The sequence below is a fragment of the Erythrolamprus reginae genome, chromosome 1, assembly GCF_031021105.1.
Source record: "Erythrolamprus reginae isolate rEryReg1 chromosome 1, rEryReg1.hap1, whole genome shotgun sequence".
Lineage (NCBI taxonomy): Eukaryota > Metazoa > Chordata > Lepidosauria > Squamata > Dipsadidae > Erythrolamprus > Erythrolamprus reginae.
Genome location: NC_091950.1, coordinates 426,331,008 through 426,349,936, shown reverse-complemented (window position 1 = coordinate 426,349,936; position 18,929 = coordinate 426,331,008). Strand labels below are relative to the sequence as shown.

Below are 18,929 nucleotides of genomic sequence, written 5' to 3'. Positions count from 1 at the left end.
CTCCGCAGGGCATACAAATCTAATAAATCTAATTTAATCCCGGAAAGACATGGGCCACCAGTCCTGGCTCCCCTGCGGCCACCCCTACCCCGCCAGAGCCACTCCGCCCTCGGCTGCAGCACTGCCGGCCAAGGGCAGCCCAGTGGCCTCCAGTAGGAGCACCTTGACCAGACCTCCTACCAGGCCAGCCTTCTGGCTGCTGGCTCAGACCGAGAACCACGAAGGCCAAGCAGGACGGAGTTTGCGGTTGGTTTGGTTTGGTTTTTAATGTTGAGACACAAAACAGTGCAATCCGCCCGTGGCGTCTTGGCCACGCACACAAACGCACGCACGCACACCGCCCCAGTGGCTGCTCAAGGGAGCCGGTGCCCTGCCTATGAGGGTTCCCCCCACCAGAGGGCAGCAGTCGCTATGGCAGGCGCCAGGGGGCCAGAGACGGGCAGGGGGTGTCCGTGGAGACTTTGGGGGTTAACTCCCAGTGCAGCCAAGATGCCTGCGTGACCCTGTTGAAAGCTGCCCCCCTTCGGCCATGCCCCCAAAGGTCCAAAGTGGGGGGGGGGGAGAAGACACTGTGCAACACCACCCACCCACCCACCCACCCACCCACCCGTTTTTGTCAAGCTGGCCCTCAATCTGCAGAGTAGGCGGGGGCCACATTCCCCCCATCCCCCGGACAGGTGCAAGAGGTGGTCAAGCCCCAGGCTCCCCCCTGCTCCTCCTCGGCCTGCAAGGGGACCAGGGGAGGGAGGGGCCGGAGGGAGTCCACGTCCTGCGGAGACACAGACCAAGCCGAGGCTTGTGTGCTTGTGCGGCTGTCGTGCAGGTGTGCGTCAGGAACAAGGCCGGGTCACCAGAACCGTCGGGTGGGGGGCGGGGGGGCGGCATTCCCTTTGCAAAGCAGCCAAGACCCGTATGGAGTTAAGCATCTCTGAGACCAGCCCCAGAGACTGTGGGCATGGGAGGAGGCCACAGCAGGGCCGTGCCACGGAAGAGGCGTGGCTTCTGCATCCAAAGCAAGGCCCCGCAGGTGGGAGCTGTGCGGGGGGGCCTCCGGGGTGGGGGTGGGGTCAGCCCTCCCCCAGCCAGTCTCTAGACGAAGGCCTCCTCGCTGGGCGTGCCGTTGACCTTCAGGAACAGCTGGGCGTCCTCGTGCTGCTGCTGCTTCGCCCGTTCCAGGCGCCGCCTGTAGCAGATGAGGTAGACGGGCAGGCAGAAGCCCAGCATGCTGACCCCCAGCAGCCCCACGTTGACCTGGCAGGAGAGAGGGTGGGGCGGTGAGGGAGGCCCCCTGCCCTTGCCCTCCCTCCCCTGGCACCCAAGCAGCCCTGGAGCCCCGGCGGCCTGCTGGCCCAGAATGCCAAGCGTGCCACCTGCAGGGCCACTCTCTCCCAAGGGGGCAAGCGCCACCCACGAGTCATGGGCTGCCCAGGGGTTTTGCAGCTGTGTGTGGGGGAAAGGGGAGGGACCTTGGGGGCCTTCTGGGACCATCCTTGGCCGAGAGCAGGAACCCTTGGACCACCTGCCCCTCGACCTCCTTGAGTGAAGGCCTGCGAGTCCAGGAGGCTGGCAGCTCCAGAGCGCCCCCGCCCACCAGGACACCCCTGCTTTCCTGGACCCCTCCTGCCTGTCCGAAGGGCTGGGGGGCCGCCCCGCCCTCAATGGCCCTCAGGCCTTGCCCGAGGCAGAGAGCAAGCGGGCTACAGTGGCTCCCAGGCCAGTAGAGGTGGTGAACGCCCCAACTCTGGACGTACTCAAGAGGAGATTGGACTGCCCTCTGGCTGGGTTGGGGCGGGGTCTCCTGCTCGGGCAGGGGGTTGGACTTGATGACCTGCAGGGTCCCTTCCAACTCTATTACAACCGTAAATAAATAAACCTGCACTGAGATGTTTTGCCAGGGACAGAGGGAGGCGGCTGCCCAGAGAGTGGCCTTCCCTTCCTCACGGGCCCAAGACAGAGGCCCAGCGCACAAACACAGCCCATGTGGGCCCTGGGAGCCGGTCCAGGAGGCCACTGACAGCCAGACCGTGACCAGGCCACCTGGGGGGGTGGGGGGTGGAGAACTGGCGGCTTCCAAGGCCCAACGGCTTCAGGTGGGGGGGAGGGGGAGCTGCTGGTGGGCAACAGGAGGGGCCCTCCAGGGAGATTCCTCTTGCGGGGTGCAAACACCCAAAGCCCCTCCCTCAGGGATGGGTGCTTTGGTGGGGGCTGGGCACGTCCATGCAAGCCCCCCAACTACTCACCCCGAGACCAGGAAGCCCTGCCCCAGGCCCGACCCCTTCTCCACCCTCTCCCCTTCTGCGGGGGGGGGGGGGGAACCAAGGCGTCCTTGGAGGGCCGGCACCACTTACCCAGAGGGGGTCTCCTTCCAGGGGGCCCATCATGGCCAGGAAGAGGGGCTGCTGCAGGAGGGCAAAGAGGGCGCTGACCAGAGATTGCAGGCCGGTCAAGCTCCCAAACTGGGTGGAAGGATACCTGGGGGCAGGAGAAGGGGCAGGTGACCCACATGCCTGCAGCGGGTGGGAGGTGGGGCTGAATGACAGCCGGGGATGGGGGGGCGCCTCTGCAAACAAGGAAGGGACGGGGCCAGGGACCCCCTCCGCGCCCCCCCCATCCCAAAGGGCTGAAAGGGCCTAGGGGTCAGGCAAGCCCGTCTCTCCGACCTCTCCTGGTTGAGCAACCCACGGAGTTCAACCCAATGCCCTGCGTGACCCACAGCCCGAAACGTCCCGTCCAAAACAACAGGCGTCTGAGCAGCGCAAAAACATCTGAGTCACAAGTGTCAGCTGCAACAGCAACCCTGTGTGTGTGTGTGTGTGAGAGAGAGGGGGGAGGGAGGGAGAGGGGGGGAGAAGGAGGAGAAAAGGGAAGAGGAATCTGGCCCAAGGAAAGCTCTCCCGGGGGTTGCAGGGGGGGCTGCAGAGGGGCCCTGGGGCCCATCCCCTGGCTGCCTCCTTCCTTGGGGCCCTGAGAGTTTGGGGCGGAGGAGGAATGAGGAAGCTGTTGTTTTGCTCCCCACGGGAGGAAGGCAGCCCGGCCCCAACTGACCTCGGCCGCCCTGGGATGCTGGGGAGGCAGGTGGGGGCGGCAGGAACTGCTCTGGAGCAACGCCCAGAGGTGCCAGCCAATATCCAGAGGCAAAACCACACAGCTGGGAACCCAACCAGGGAGGAAACACGGCCCAGAAACGGGTGTGGGGATGACCCACTTTGCAAGGGGCAGCCCAGGAGGCGCTGCTGCGGGACTTACACGGCGGCATAGAGACCCCCGACGGCCGAGTGGATGAAGCCCCTGACGACGGTGTGCAAGATGAAGGAGAGGATCTGGGGAGGAAGAGCAGGCGGGCTGCCATTAGAGCCTCCGCAGGCCCCCCACCTCCCGCCAAGGCCTGCAGTGGGGCGGGGAGGCGCAGGGGGACCCCGGAACACAGCCAAGCCGGCCAGCTCTTCCCCCGCACGCCCCTCCCTCACCTGCAAAGGCAAGTTGGGGATCAGGCACGTGACCCCAAAGCCCACCAGCAGCACGTTGGTGAAGGCGAAAGCCCGGGTGGCGTTGCACACTTTCTGGATCTGGCGGTCCCGGGGCCTTTTCTCCCCCTTCTTCTCGCCCCTGCAGGCCGGACGGGGGAAAGGGTCACCAGGGCTGCCGAGCCCCCAGACAGGGCCCCTCCCCTCCCTGCCCAGCGGCTGCCCCATGACCCTTCCCCTGCCTCCAAGGGCGGGAGGCTGCCGGTCCGGGACAAACAAGGCCTCCCGGTGACGGCACTGCGGTTGCTGGCCCAGTGACCCAGTTGCCTCACGGCCTCCCCGCCCAGGCTGGGCCCTTCCCTGCGGCAGAGGCACTCCTGCGCCCCACGTCACGGCTGCCAAGGGCGAGTGGGAACCGGCGGCAACCCCGTCACGGGCCCCGGAGGGGGAAGGGAGGTGGGGGGAGGGCTCTGGCAGCCGGCCCCACCCACTGGCACCTACAGGGGGCCGCCGTCGTCTCCCTTGTCCGCCTCCTCGGGGCCGTCGTCGCACTCCTTCAGCTTCCAGTCCATGATGTAGCCGATCACGGGGGCCGTCATGAGGCAGAGCAGCTGCAGGACCCCGAAGATGGAGCTGTAGAGCCCCACTGGAAGGCAAGTGGGCAGCTCCGTCAGTGGGGCCCCCTGCCTGCCTGCCTGAGGGCCCCCCAAGCCAGCTCTCTGGAGAAGGAGTGGCAGGCAGGGCTGGGGTCCCCCTTTGAGGGCTCTTACCCCCACCCACCCACCCCCACGAGGCCCCGGGGGAGCCAGGCACTGCAGCCTGTGGGGGGGCGGGTCCCCCCTGGACAAACCCCTCTGCCCTCTTCCCGCCCCCCTCCGGGAACCCCCTGGGGCCGAGTCCTCCGCTTGGAGGCATCGCAGGCTGAAGAGGCCCCAACTGGATGTTGCTGCGCCAGAGGCCTCCACCGCTTCAGCCTGTGGTGCCAAAGACCCCCCTCTTGCAAGCCCCTCCTGGCTTCCCGCCAGCCGCTATAAATAGGGGCCTGACTCAGAGCCTCTGGCCTCCCCCCCCCCACTGTTGTTGCTCTCCTGCCTCTCAGGGGCCAAACGGCCCCTCTGACCCACCCCCAATCTCTCCCTCTCCCGGGAGAGCAGTCTCCCCCCAGCCCCTGCCTGCCCTGCCCGAGAGCCTCTGGCTGGGGAGGGACTGGGGGGCAGCGCAGGGCCGCCTGGGTGGAAGGGACCCTCGGGGAAACCCCCCCTCATCTTCTTTTAGATCTGAACGGAGCCCCCCCTCCCCTCCGTGTGTGCGTCCAGGGTGCTGTAGCTTCTGGGCCCCTTCAGTTTGGCCTCCCGGATCCCCCACCAAGGTGGCCACCGAAGGGTCCGAGGAGGAGGGAAGCCCAGGGGGGGGGGCACTGGGGATTCAGTCCCAGCCAAGCGCCCAGCTGGAGCTCTGAGCAGCCGGAAAGCGATGGCCCAGTGCTCCGCCTCCCCCTCCCCTCTCGGTTGTCCTTCAGAATACTGGGGGGGGCTCCTCACCTGCTTCCCATGGCCCCCCCTCCCGTCTCGGACTGGGCTGCCTCTGATCTGCTGCTCGGGGGGGGGCTCTTCCGCTCCCCCACCGCCAGCCCCACTAGGCTTCCCCCCCCGGGCCCCCCGGGCCCCACGCCCCCCCTGTCCCTGCCCACCTGTCTCCAGGTCCCCCTCCACCAGGAAGTCCAGGATGTTGTTCATGGCCCCCATGTAGAAGATGAGGCGGAGCTGCGTGACGCACATGGTGACCAGGCTGAGCAGCAGGATGGGGCTGAAGACGCTGCTCATGAATGAGGGGGAGGCTGCGGGGGGAGGGGGGGAGACCCCTCAGGCTCTGCCCACCAGTGGGGGCCCCAACTACCCCCCCCCCCAGAATCCCAGCACCTCTCCCCCTCCCCCACCGCCAGAGGGCTGCCTGGCCCAAAAGACGCCCGCAGGGGTGAGGGGGGGTGGGAGGGAGGGAGGGGGTCACCCCCACCCATGGCAGCAAAGCTTTGGGCCGCCTCTTTTCGGCCTCCCCCCCTCCAGCTGCAGCAGCTTCCAACTCGGAGGTTCTGTGACTGGGTGGAACCCGAAGGAACCAAAGGCCCCCTTGCAGCCCCTCCCTTCTCGGCCCCCGAGACCAGGCCAGACCCAGGGGGCCCGGGGGCAGAAGGAGGTACCGGCTCCTGGCAGTGGGTCTTCCAGGGCAGGGGGAGGGGGGCTGACCCGTGGAGGGCCCCCTCTGCAAAAGCCCCCCACCCAGCATGGCCACAGCCCCTTTCCCCCGCCCGGCAGAGGGAGGGGTGGGCCGCAGAGCCCCCTCACCTGTGCTGTCGGGCTCGCACTTCACCTCCAGGTCCACGGTGGAGAAGCAGAGCTTGCTGCCGTCCTGCAGGGCCGAGGCCTCCTTGTTGCCCTTCATGGAGCTGCCCACACTGAGCCTGCGGCCGACCGTGGTCACCTGCTTGTAGAACTGCTTCCCGGTGATCTTGTGGTCAAAGCCCAGCCAGCTGAACTTGATCTTCACCCTGGGGGGCGGGGGGGGTCAGGTCGGCCGGCTCTCAGGCTCAGCAGCAAGGGGGTCGCAGCAGCCCCGGCCCGGAGGGGCCCCCCTTTAAGGGGCCTCCCCACCTGAGAAAGGCTCCAGCCTGCAGGGGGGGGGAAGGAAAAGCTGCCCGGTCACCCCTTCCCCCGGAGGGCCCACCTGGGCCACCAGATCCTGGGCAGCTGGACTTGCTCCCGTTCCCTTGAGGACCCCCTGGGGGACCCTCCGGCAGGACAGCCAGGCAGGGGCCCTTCCCTGAGCCACTCACGTGTAGTCCATGTCTTCGGGGCCCGGGAAGGGCTCCAGGGGCCAGTTGAAGAAGCAGTTGAAGAAGACGAGCCCCGCGCAGCCGGCCCAGACCAGCAGGATGAGGATGAAGGAGACGCCCAGGTCGTAGATCACCTGCGGTGGGGGAAGGGCAGCAGAGGCGGCTGGGGAGAAGCAGCTGGCCGGCCCAGCCCCAGGCCCAGGGAGGGGGCTGGAGGGTCCCAGAGGGGTCAGCCCCATTGGCCAAGGCAGCAGGGCAACTCTCCGCGGGGCTCCCCATTGGGACGGACACGGCCTCGAGGTTAAGGATGGGAGGGCACACAGCGGCCACCGTGAAGGGGGCTTAAGCGGGGTGGGGGCTGAGTTTGGGGTGGGCAATTCCTCTGTGAGGAGCCCATGGGGGGGCGGCTGGGGGGCCCGTAAACCAGGCTCAGCTCAGAGTGGTGGGCCCCCTCCCCACCCCCACGGCTCATCCCAGCTCCTGGTGGGCCTGGGTGCTGCCTGGCCACTCCCCCAACTCCCCCCACCCCCATGGGGGCAGCCAATCATCCCCCCTCCTTCGCACATCTGCCTTCCCCCATTCACAACACAACTTTCAGGAAGGGCGCCAGAGGAGGAGGGTGAGCACCCCCCCAAGGGCTGGGGGTCTGGCTTGCTCCCTGGGGGGGGGTTCCCTAAGGGGAAAGAGATTCCCTTCCCCGCCTGCTCTCCCACCTACCTTGATCCCGGGGAAGGTCACCGCCGAGGAGGCGTAGGAGCCGATCATGAGGGCAATGAAGGTGGAGCGGAGGTCCCCGAACATGTTGGGCAGCTGGGGGGTGAAGGGAGACGGGAGGGGTCAGGGCCGCAGGCGGGAGGGGCTCTCCAGTTGACCCCCAGGCAAGGGCAGGGGGAGCTGTGGGGGTGGGTCGGCAGTGGGGTCTCCATCCCCCCCAGAGACCCCAGAGCCACAATCTGGGAGGAACGGGGGGCGGGGGGGCGGCACTCACGGTGAGGGAGGTGAAGGTCATGCACATCCCCCCAAAGCCGTTGAGTGACAGCGAGATGAAGATGAGCACCGACAGGGCTGCGGCGGAGGGAGAAGAAAGCGCTCGGACGCCACCCTGACTGGCCAGGAGCAGGGGGGGCAGCACAGGGGGGGGCGACTGGAGAGGTGCCCTGCCTGTCCCCTCTCACCCCCCACTAGGAAGGGCTCCCCCCTCACAGAAGCTGTCCCCCCACCCTGCCCCACCCTCTCCCCCTCAGGGGCACCCGCGGGCACACTCACAGTCCGGGTTGCTGGCCCCATAGGCGATCATCACGCAGGAGACGGCAAAGCAGGCGCTGCAAAGGCAGGCGGGTGGGGAGGCTGGATCGGGTCCCACCACAGGCCCCCGTCCCCTCGGCCGGTCCCCTGCCCGGCTGCCCTTCCCCCACCCTGATGACACAGGACACAGCCCCCAGCTGCCCCCCTCCCCCTTCCCAGGAACCTCCAGGCTGACCCTCCGGCCCTCTGCTTAGCAGGCCCTCTCTCCCTGGCACGTGGACCAGGTGGCTCTCACCGGAAGGGGTGAGGGGAGGGGAGGGGAGCGCTCTGTGCTTCTGCCGCCAGGACCCCCGCCCGGCCTAGACCCCCGCCAGGACCCCCGCCCGGCCTACCTGCCCAGCAGCCTCAGCTTGCGGGGGCCGTACTTGTCCATGACGATGCCGAGGGGCAAGGTGATGGCGCTGAGCAGGAAGGAGCCCACTGTGAAGGCCAGGTTGAGGGTCTCGTCCTGCTCTGGGCAGATCGGCCAGCCGTTCATGCGGGCCACGTCCGGCTCCGGGGCGGCCGTCCCATTTGTCCAGGCTGCCCCCATCGAATTATCTGCAGGGGGAAAAAGGGGGGGCAGGGCAGGAGGCTGGATCTCCCCCCTGCCTGGGTGACCATCCCCAGCCCTGCCCTCCCCCCGGGCATCCAAGCCTCCTCCTCCTCCTCAGCCGGACGGTGGGATGGACCTGAATGGGCCCAGGTGGTGTCTCGGAGAGGGGGGGCTCCGTGCCTGGAGAAGAGGCCAGTGGGTGTGCGAGCCCCCCTCCCCCCGCTTAGCCTGGGGGTCCATAGAGCCTGAGGACCCCTCGCCTCTCCTGCCCTCGAGTCACAACACCCTCCTGGCTGACCAACCCACACTAGTTTACAACATCAATTTGAACAATGAGCCCATCAATTTAAGGGAATAAAAACAGGCAATAAATAATGATAAAACCATAAAACCATGTTATCGAAGAGCCATTGCGTGCAGGTAATATAAAACGTCTATTAAAAAGGGGGGGGGGCAACTGATAGAAGTGGGTTTTAAGTTCAACACAGCAAAATCGGGTACATGATGTCTTTGCAAGCAGTGGAAACTCCCTGCACCCCCCCCTAGAAGACGCCCCCCCCCCGCCCTGATCCCAGCCGAGGCTCCTGGCAGGAGAACAGAACTGCCGGGCAGCCCAGTGGGGGGTGCCCAGCCTGCTCAGGAGACCCCACCCAAGAGGCCACAGGGGGCAGGGCCAGGAGCCCAGCAGGGCCTGTTTCTGTCGGGGGGGGGGGGGCTCTCAGGCCTCTGGGAGCCAAAGAAACCCTCTGGGGGGTCGGGAGGTGCAGGGGCTGTGGTGGGGTTGGAGCAGGGCCAGGGAGGCCCAGAAGCCCGAGCAGACCCAGGAGGGCAGAAGGGGAAGACGAAGGCCCAGGAGGAGGGGGAGCAGAGCCCCTCTGGGGGAAGGAGGCCCCGGCCTGTGGGGGGGGGGTCAGCTCAAACCAAGGTCTCCATTCCAGCCCTTTCTCTGTCCAGGGGTGAAGGCGAGGGTCTGGCTGGCTGCAGAGGGGAGACCTGTGGGGAATGTGGGGGGAGGTGGGGGTGCCCTCTTGGGGCTCCATCAGGGGTGGGGGGCAAGAGAGCTCTATCAGGAGAGCTGTGGGCACACCAGGGGTCTCGCACTGGGCCAGGAGTTGGAAGGGAACACACAGAGAATGGGGGGGGGGGGGTAGGAGGTCCCTCAGCAGGAACCAATACCTGCAGGAAGCCCGTCAGAGGGGGGGGTGCTGGAGGGAGGGGCAGGCAGGGGGCAAGTCAAGGACACAAGTCCTGGCCCCCCCTGTTACTCCCTGGAGGAGGGGGAGGGGGGCTGGCTTCAGACAGGCCAGATGACCGAGGCAGCCAAGCGGCCCCAGGAGGGAAGTGCTGGGCAGCCTGGGCAGCTCCCATGGTTACCCCTCGCCTGCCCTCTGCCAGAGGAGGCCTCTAGCCGGCTGCGGCTGGTAGATGCTGGATGCCCCCCCGCCCCCCCATCCGTGGGACCACTTCATTCCCAGGTGGCTCTGGAGAAACATTAACCAGCCGGCCGTAGAGACGGAAGGAGCAACCTGAGCCATTGCGGGGGGGGCCAAGGGAGAGCCGCCCAGGAGTCCGTGCGGGGGGGGGGGGAAGCGGGCAGGAGGGACACCTGTGCTGGAGTCTGGCCATCACCTGCCAAGCACACACACCCACACACACACACACGCAGCAGTGGCTTCACCACAAACAAGGCTGTGTTTGCGGTGAAAACAGAGCTGGGCCGGCAGGGACACCGATCTCTGGCTGCCCTTCAGACCCTCCAGCCTGCCCGCTGCCTTCCTTCCTCGGAGGGGGGGGCGTGGATGGAGCCCTGCACTGGGGACCCCGAGGCCTCTTGGGGCCAACATGCAGCCAGAGCCAGAGAAACCCAGCCGGCCCCCCAAGTGCAGCAGGCCCTGAGATCCCGAGAGGAGAGGAGGGCAGCCCCATTCCCTGGGGGGGGGGCTTACTCTCCCTTCCCCCAACGCAACCCCCCGACAGACCCCCCCCAGGGATCGGCTTGATCCAGAGCCGGGTGGAAACAAGGGCAGAAGCAGCCCACGCCCTGCCTGGAAGGGTTCGCGGAGGGTCCCTTGGCCGGGCTCAGCCCCAAGGGGGGGCAGGGGGTCCGGGGCCCGAGCTGAGCAGGAAGGGGAAAGACCAGGCAGGGCCAGGCACAAGGCACTGCCGGAGGCGGGAGGCTCAAGGGAGGGGGGCCCCTGAGCCCTGCGGCTGCTCCAGCTTCTCCCCATCAGCGCCCCACCCCCACCGGCCTCCGTCCGGATCCTCCAAGGGGGGGCAGCTAGGCCCAGCTCTCCCGTTTCTGATGCCTCTTCGGACAGAACCACTTCCTCTCACACACACCCCAGAGAGGCCAGGTCAGGCCCCCCGCCCGCCACCCCCTCGGTTGCCCAGCGCCAGGGACACCCTCCCCCCCCACTGCGAGGGGGCACAAGATGGCTGCCCCCCAGGCCAGGCCAGGTCAGCTGAGACCCGCAGCCCTGCAGCAGCGCTGACTGAGGGGCTTTGGGCAGCCCAGGAAGGGAAGGGAGGGCGCCCCCCACGCAGCCTTCAGCCGCCCCCCCTCGGAGGGAAGAGACGTCTCTGCCGGCAGCTGCAGGGACCCTGAGCGGATGTGGGAGGCGAGTCAGCACTTCGGCCGGAAAACACCAGCGCACCAGGCGGGACGGACAGAGCCAGAGTGGAGCAAAGTTGCTGCCAGGAGCCCCTGATCCGGTTGCAGCCAGCCACGGGGCACACCCTGCACTCACTCGCACACTCCCTCACGCGCACACACACACACCACCCGGGCCCCTCCCGTGAGGAAGTGCAGCAGAGGGGCAGCCCCCCCCCCCCCGGTCTCCACACAAGGCCGGTCCCTGCCAGGAAGCCCCCAGCTGAGGAGGAGGAGGAGACCCCTCTCGCTAAGCCCCCCCCCACCATAGGATTGCAGGCGGTTTTGCTGGTCAGCCAGAGAAGGAAGTCCTCCGAGGGGGGGCTCAGGGCTGCCCCAGAGGGGAAGGAGGAGGCGGAAGGAGATGTCAGGAGCCCAGTGGCCCCCTCCCCCCTCCCCCCTGAAGGTTCAGCTGCTTGCTCTGTGCAGGCTGGAGGAAGGGGGGGGGTCTCACTCTGCTTTGCTGCTTGGGTGGCCTTGACTGGGTGTGTGTGTGTGTGGAGCTGAGTTTCCCTGGGCTCAACTGCGGAAAGAGCCCAGCTGGCCCTGACTGGGATTGGGGGAACCTGCCTTTGACTCTCCCCCTCCCTTCCCCCCCACCATGGGTCTTCCCCCCCCCACGGCTCTTTGCCCCCCCCTCTCCTGCCAGCCTTGAGTCAGCTGGTCCTGCAGGATCTTATCATCGCCTGCCCCCTTGGATAAAATCTCTGCCACAGCAGCTTCTTATCAAGGTCTCAGCCCGTCCGGACCCTGTAAAAGATTGACCGGGGTCCAAAGGACAAGGCTGCTGCGGGATGGGGGGGGCAAGGAGGGACGGAGGCAGAGGCAAGAGCCTCCCCCCCCCACACACACGGTGTGGCTGAGGGCAAAGACTTCCAAGAAGTGAAAGGAGTCACGGGGGGGGGGGGCAAAGTCTTCGGAGAGGGGCGGCATACAAATCCAAAGGTTGCTGTCCCAGACCCTCCCCAGTCCAACAGCCCAGCAGCCGGGGCCCCCCAGAAGCAGCCCAGAGTGAGGAAGAGGAGGCAGGCTCCAGCCCCCCCTCCAAAAAGCAGGGGGGCCCTCCCCTTATGTTTCCAGAGACCCCCCATCCCCACCAGAAGCAGCTAGAGGTGGGCCCACGCAGGCCAGCCTGGGGGGGGGCTTAGCCAGGAGCCCCCCCTCCCATGGAGCCCCCCTGGCCAAGGCCCGGTGCTTCTTACCTGGGAGGGGGCAGAGGTAGGAGTAGAAGCCCTCCGACTTGAGCATGATCAGCAGGGACCCCCAGCCCAGGAGGACAGCCGAGAAGAAGAGGTTCTCCACAACAGCCGTGCAGGCCATCCACCAGCGACGCCGGTGGGCGGTGGCAAGAGTGGGGGCCATGGTGGTGGGCAGCAGGCAGGCAGGGGGCTCTTCTTCAGCGGGAGGCTCTTCCAATCTGTGGGCACACAAGGCTTTTCCTTCAGCCCCTTTCTCCTTGGGGGGCTCCCTCCCCCTCCAGACAGGGATAGCTGCTTCCTCCCCCCCACCGTCCCCCCCAAAAACATTCTCAGAAGACGCTGGTTTTTTTGTTCCAAAAGAACAGAACGTGCCACAGGGCAGAAAAGAGATCACCTATTTGCTCCTACAAATCCCCCCCTCCGGAAGTGACCACTCAGCCTCTGCTTAAATGCCCCCCCTGTAAAACACAGTGCCCCCTCCCCTGAACAGCCAGGATCCTGGGACCACTCGGCCAGGGAAAGGGCCTTCTGCTGCCTAACTGACCCGTTTCTCCTCCAAGAACTCCAGACTGGCCGGCCGGCCCATCTAGGCAGCCATTGGCCAGCGGAGGGTCCATGCAGAGGGGTCCACAGAGGGTCCAGCGGGTGCTGGGGGGAGGGGAGCTCAACTGGCAGAGACCGGATCACGCAGCAGCAAGATAAAGGCCCAAACTCTTGAGTTACTTTATCGGGGGGCGGGGGGGGTCTCCAAAGCGCTGGATAAACAGCCTTGAGATAAGGGGATGAGGTCAGCATGACAGGTCAGTGGCTCAACTAGAGGATGGGGGGGCAAGTGCCCGGAGGGTGGAGGGAAATCTGAATGATACCGAGTCAGCCAAAGTCCAGCCGGCTACCCAGAGCTTTCGTGGTGCAAAAACATTCAAGAGAGCAAAATAAAAGATGCCCCAATGCCTCAGTGGGCAAAGAGGGCAGAACGGGGGTGTGGGGGGGGGCAGCGTCTGAGCAGGGGTTGAGTGTGGGGGTGGGGGGTGAGAAGGGTCCCAGTGGGGCTGGCCTGCTCCCTCCCCTTCCCACCTAGCAGCAGCTTTGGAGAGAGGATTCAGTGGGGAGGGAGGAGGGGGCTGGGGCCCTCAGGGAGAAAAGCAGAAGGGGGGGGGAGTCAGAGAGACAGGAAACAGGGACGCAGAGAGTTAACTGGCCTGAAGCCCTTGCAAAGGCCCTGCAGCTGCCCTACAGGGGGTACCAGAGCTGGACAAAGGCAGCATAACAGGGGAGTTCGGGGGACGGGGAAGGAAGGGCTCCCTCATAGGACGGGCTGGACACAAGGGAATGCATCCACCCACCCTCCTTCCTAAATGCGCAACGCCTGGAACCCGGGGGGGGGGTGCGCCGCGAGGGGGGCGCCGCGAGGGGCTTGGGATGGAAGTGGGATAACAAGGACCTGGCCCCACTCCAGCCGCTGACCTCACGCGTGGGGGGTATGCTGGCACACGTGCTGAGCCCTCCACCAAAGACCGAGGGGGAGCAGGAGGGGGGGCTCTCTGAACTAACCCCGGTGGGGGAGGGGGCCGCCCGCTGTAGACCTCTGCTTGTCCTCGGGATGGGCGGGGGGGGAGAAGAGCCCGAAGTTCGGGGGGGGAGTTCTCTCCGGACCTCCCAGGCGGGCGCCGGGAGTCCCGGAGGCCGGCCGGCTGGAGGCGCGAGGGGAGCCGAGGCCCTGCGGCCGAGACGCGCCCTTCTCCGCGGAGGGAAGCCGAGCCCCTCCAGTCCGAGCGAGCCCCGCAAACGGGCCGGCGGCCGCCCCGTGCGCTCACCTGGCTGCCCAGCTGGATCCGGCCGGCGCTGCGTGGCTGCGGACGCGGTGGCGACGCTTCTGTTGCTCCGTGCCCGGCGCAGCGCCGCGGCTTTTATACCTCCGGGCGGGGAGGGGGAGCGAGGCGGCGCTGATTGGCCCTGGCGTCTCGACCAATCGGGCGCCGCGCCGCCAAGCCAAGGTGGCGAGGTGGGCGAGCGGGCGTCGCGCGGGGAAGCGGGACGGCCGGGAGCGGCTCTCCTGTCCGCCGGAGCCCGCGGAACAGCTGGCCACGCGGCGCTCCCTCGGCGACCCCCGACAGGCCGGTCCGGCTTTTTTGCGGCAGGCGGTTTCCTGGACTCGCTCCCGATGGGGGTCGGCGCAAGGGAGGCCGCCGCTTTGAAGGCCGCCGGAGGACCGAAGCTCCGCGGAGACGCTCAGCTAGAACCGCCCCCACCGAGCCCCGAGCGTCGCCTTTGGCCCCCGCCCGGCGCCGCGGAGCCCTTTAAGCCGGGAAAGGGGCCAGAAGCCCCCCCGGGGGAGAGGCAAGGGAGGGAACTTCTCGCGGGCGGCCCCCTCCCCGCGCCCCCCGTAGGCCGAGTCTCACAGCACGAGACGGGCCGGAGGCGTCCCTGGGAGGAGAAGCGTCATCGCGCGTTGTTCGGGGGTCTCTGAGCAAAGGCCCCCTCCGGGCAGGGCCTGTCGCCTGCGGCACGCAACGAAAGCCGCCCTCGGATGCCCCGCCCGGTACCCCCCCCCCCCATAGCTCCCCGGGGGAGGGGGGCTCTTGGCCGGCTGGACTGGCGAACAAGGCTCCATCTCTTCGCTGGGCGTCTCCGGCTCAGCGGTTGTCTCGGTCCCGGGAGGTCGGCCCTCTTCTGCCCGGGCCGTTCACAAAGCCCCGAATTTTTCCCTCCCGCTGATGCGTCTGAACCGATACCTATCGCTCGCTTGGGCTGCGGCCTGACAGGCGGACCGAAGTTCCAAGTTTAATCAGATTTGTATGCCGCCCCTCTCCGCAGACTAGGCTTCCTTCGGAGGGTCGGTTCGGTGGGTCCGCCTGAGGCAACCGAGTCCCCGTCTTCCCCTGGTCCAGTCCCAGCTGCGTAGCACTGCCCCCCCCCCCGGGCTCCCTGTCGTCCTCTGTGCCCCCCAGAAGGTGTTTCCCTCAGCAAACCCCGAGAGGAGCATGGGGGGGGGGGGACCCTCGACTTTATCCAGGGCAAAAGAGGCGCGCAGACACACACGCACAGCGAGAGAGACGAAGCTGTTCTGGGATCCTTTCTGCTTCCTTGGGCGATTTCAGGCCGGGCTCTTGGCGAGGTTTTGCTCCTCCTGCGAAGAGACCCGAGAGCCCCCACTTGGGACTTGCATCCAGCCCCACCTGATGGAGCCCCGAGCTTTGGGAGGGATGGACTCTTCCTCTTGGCAGGACGGTTCAGGAAGGCTTTCCAGGAGACTCCGAGAAGGGCCCTTTTGGGGGGGTGGGGGGGAGGCGAACCTGGCGAGGTTTCGGCAGGGCCGGCCCCCCTGCTCCGTCTGATCCCATCGTCCCTTTGTCTCAGCTGCTCCGTGGGGGCATCACTTTCCACACCCTGCACGCTGTGATTGCCAAGTCAGGCAACAAATCACAGCTCGGGCCTGGCCTGTTCATTCAGCCCCCCTTGAAGGATTACAGAACCCAATTGGGGTCACATTCAGGGGCCAAAGCAGCCCCTCCCCCGCGGCAGGGCTCTCTGGACTCTCCCAGCCAAGAGGGGGGTGGCGGGTGGGCTGGGGGCAAAGGAACCGGCCTGCTTCAGTGGGGTTGGGGGGGAACAGACACTGCAATAAGAAGTCCAAGGCTTAGTGAACCATCAACTATAAACCAGGGTTTAGTGAGTCCAACCAGGGACAGACCAGGCAGAGGCAACCAGGGTTTCGTTAATCATTTTAATCCGAATACAGGTGGAGTCCATAGGGGTCTTCATCCTTGTGATTCATCTTTGGCTCTTCCGGGTCTCTGCTTGCAAAGGGTCCCGGGGGGGGGGGATTGTGTGTGTGTGGGGGGGAACCTCTTCTGCCCAAGACCGCCCCCTGCTGTCCACCCCTGGCAGCTCCCCATACCCTTTCCACAAGGAAAAGAGCCCCACGGTGGGCTGCAGGGCTCAGGGGCGTGGGCAGGGACCCGCAGTTCCAGGCCAGCTGCCTTACCCGGGCAAGGCAGTGCCTGGGAGATACCCAAAGCAGCACCTATCCAGACGCCAGGCTGTTGCCACCGGCTTTCCTGAGCGGCAGAGGGAGGAGGGGCTTCGTGGGGCATCAGCAGGCTCCGGGCTTAGCCTGTCCAGTGGCCAGACCATCAGGGGCCCAGTCCCTTCTAGGGCATGGCCGGATGGGCCTCCTCCACGCGGGGCCCCTTGAGGCTTTGCTCCCCCACCCTGGTTGTTTGTGGGAGGGGGCTGTACACAGCTGTACACTCTGAGGTAAACCCAGGGGGGCACTGCCCCTTGGCTTCCCTGGCTGAGCCCCTCCATGGGTGGGGTGTGTGTGTCACGGTTCCAGGCTGCCACTGCTCCCTCCACTCTTCGCCCGCTCGTCAGGAGTCAGCAGGCCTTGGGCTTCGGCCGTGCTGGGCTCTTCCTCTGGGGCCAGCTTCCTCCTTGAGTGGCCCTTTGCAGCACCCAGCACCTCCTGTGGCCAGGCAGCCTCCTCCCCCCCCCCTGATGCTGCTGGGCAGCCCGAGAGGGGGTCTCTGCTGCCCCTTCTGTCTTGGCCCGTGGCCACGTCGATGGGCTCACAGACACAAGCTGCCTTGGGTGAGGCACGAGCTCCCTGCGGGGCAGCTGACCTGCAGGGAAGGGGAGCTGCCGGGACCGAGCCCTCAGGGCTGCTGGGCGGGGCTGAGGGCCTCCGGAGGGCCAAAGTGAGTCCCTTCTGCAAAGGAGACGGGAGGCCGCTTGCCCTTGGCGAGGCTGGAGGTGTGAGGGATGGCAAAGGGTGAGGGGTGCGACGCTGCTGCCATGGGGGGAGGCTGCCCTCTAGTGGCCAGGCTGAAAGAGCAGAGACGGGGATTAAAAGGAAAACAGGCTGGGCTGGGCCCTAAAGCAACACAGTCCCTGCCCCCGGTTCTGCTGGCATGTGCCAACCGTCTTTAATTACAGGTTAATTAGTCCAATCAGACACACACACAAGATAGAAGGCAAAGAAATGTTCTTTATCAACAGAAGAGAAGAAAAACTTCCTTTTAAACTTCAAAGGGATTTCTTGTAGCAACAAGGCACAGTTGAAATACAATACAAGAACGAAGTCCAATTATTAACTCAGTAACTGTGAAATTGGGTCACAGCTACTGTTGTCCAAACAGTGATAAACACTCACAATGAAGTGTAATCCAAAGTCCAGGAATCCAAACACAGTCTTGAATATAATCAGGAAACAAGAATTCACCTTGACGAACTAGGGTCAGATCATCTTCCACAACAGCCAAGCCAACACGTTGCTCAGCTCTAATTACGGGAGCCCCACCCAACCCCAGGTGGCCTCTCTTATCTCCTGTAATAGGTCTTCAGTTGTTCTCTACTATGCATAGCTCTACGCATGCGTGGATCTGTCAGACCTTCCTCTTCTGAATCCAAAGAAGATAAGGAAGATAGATTGATCTCCCCCTGGGCTGACAACCAAGCCCCCCTCTTCCATCACACCCACACTTCCTTCGTCAGAGGATACTTCACTAGTTGACTCTATTGGGAGGAAAACAGGCCTGTGACATGCGGATGTCTCCCCCACCTCCACCTCCACATTCCTTGGGGCAGGAGCTGGGTCAGAGCTAACCACAGCACCCCCCCCAGGTAGGGCGGGTGGGGTGAGGAGGGCAGCTGGGCCTGGAGGTCATGGCACGCCTGCAGCTGAGCCAAGGCCACAGCAACCCCTTCCTCCCCCCACCCCCAGGAGGGGAAAGGCGGGGGGGGGGTGTTTCCACCTTTTCTCCAAAGCCCCTGAAGGCAGGAGAAGAAGGAAGGCAGGAAAACAGAAGTCCAGCCTAGAACTCAGGAGACTCTTTCTGACCCTGAGATCAATTAACCGGAGGAACGGCTTCCCTCCAGAAGCGGTGGGGGCTCCTAGGAAGGGAGGGGGGCTGTGCAGGGGGCTGGACTGGAAGACCTTCAAGGTCCCTTCCAACTCTTGCAGGCTCCCTTCCCCCCAAGGGGTCAGCAGTGAAATCGGAGTGGGACACTCGGGCATGGTTGCTAAAACTGTTTTTCCCTGGTCTGGCTCTACCACCGCCTCCTTTGGCTCTCTGGCCAAGCGGTGGCGGAGGCTTACTGGGGAGGGGACTCTGCTCCCAGTCGCCCTCCTACCTTCACTGGGAGGGAGGGAAGGCTGAGGCCCTGGACAGCTCCCCCCCCCCCAGAACCGCCTCCTCCCCAGTCTCTCGGAGCCAATCGCTGCCGGGCCAGCGAGCCCAGAAGAACCGTCCGGGGCGCTCCGAGGGACATTTGGCCGGACGGCGGAGCGAGACTCAAGCAGCCTAACAAGAACCGGGAGGCCTCCGCCGGGCTGCCACCTCGGGTCAGCGCACGGGAAGCCCCCGGGGGCCTCGGGCGGAGAATGGGCGGGGAGGCCGCCACCGTCGGGGTTGCCCTGCCCGGCCCACCGGAGCGCTCGGGCGACCGTCGGAGAGAAGCGGGGCCGGCCGGCTGCCTCCCCCCACCCGCCCTCACCTCTCTTCCGCCTCGCACACGTGCCTTCCCGAGAGCACCTCCGCCCAGCCGCGCCCGGGCACCGCCTGGCCGAGCAGCAGCGGCAGTGGAGGAGGCGGAGGAGGTGGAGGAACCGCGCGGCGCTCCATCGTCCCGGGGCCCGGCTGGGAGAAGTCGGCTCAGAAGCGCCTCCCGCCTATTTCCTGCGGCTCTTCCCGAGGAAGCCGGCCGGGCAGAGGAGGAAGGGGCGCAGGGGGGCACCGTCGCCCGAGAGGCTGCTTGGCAGGAGGGTCTGGGGTGGGTGGGTTTAGGATTGGGTTCTGGCAGGAGCCCCCCCCCCCAGAGGCCCCAAAGGCTTTAAGGTGGGGGTGGGGGCCCCCAGGAAGACCTGCAGGGCGCCACTGAACCCGGACTGGTCGCACAGGGGGGAGCAAGCAGGGGCAGCAGGGCCCAAAAAACGGAAACAGAGAAC

The 18,929-nt window shown here is 66.1% G+C and overlaps 1 protein-coding gene across 1 annotated transcript; it reads right to left on the bottom strand.

Moving 5' to 3' along the window:
* Positions 1 to 247: 247 nt before the first annotated feature.
* SLC43A2 (solute carrier family 43 member 2) lies at positions 248 to 13,888 on the bottom strand. Its single transcript, XM_070735521.1, has 14 exons — positions 13,798 to 13,888; positions 11,987 to 12,201; positions 7,932 to 8,139; positions 7,561 to 7,616; positions 7,283 to 7,359; positions 7,012 to 7,104; positions 6,295 to 6,428; positions 5,807 to 6,009; positions 5,155 to 5,301; positions 3,966 to 4,110; positions 3,468 to 3,606; positions 3,247 to 3,320; positions 2,349 to 2,472; positions 248 to 1,251 (listed from the first exon to the last, which is right to left on the bottom strand). The coding sequence occupies exons 2-14, from the start codon at positions 12,144 to 12,146 to the stop codon at positions 1,090 to 1,092; spliced, it is 1,722 nt and encodes a 573-aa protein (XP_070591622.1). The 5' UTR covers positions 12,147 to 12,201; positions 13,798 to 13,888; the 3' UTR covers positions 248 to 1,089.
* Positions 13,889 to 18,929: the final 5,041 nt, after the last annotated feature.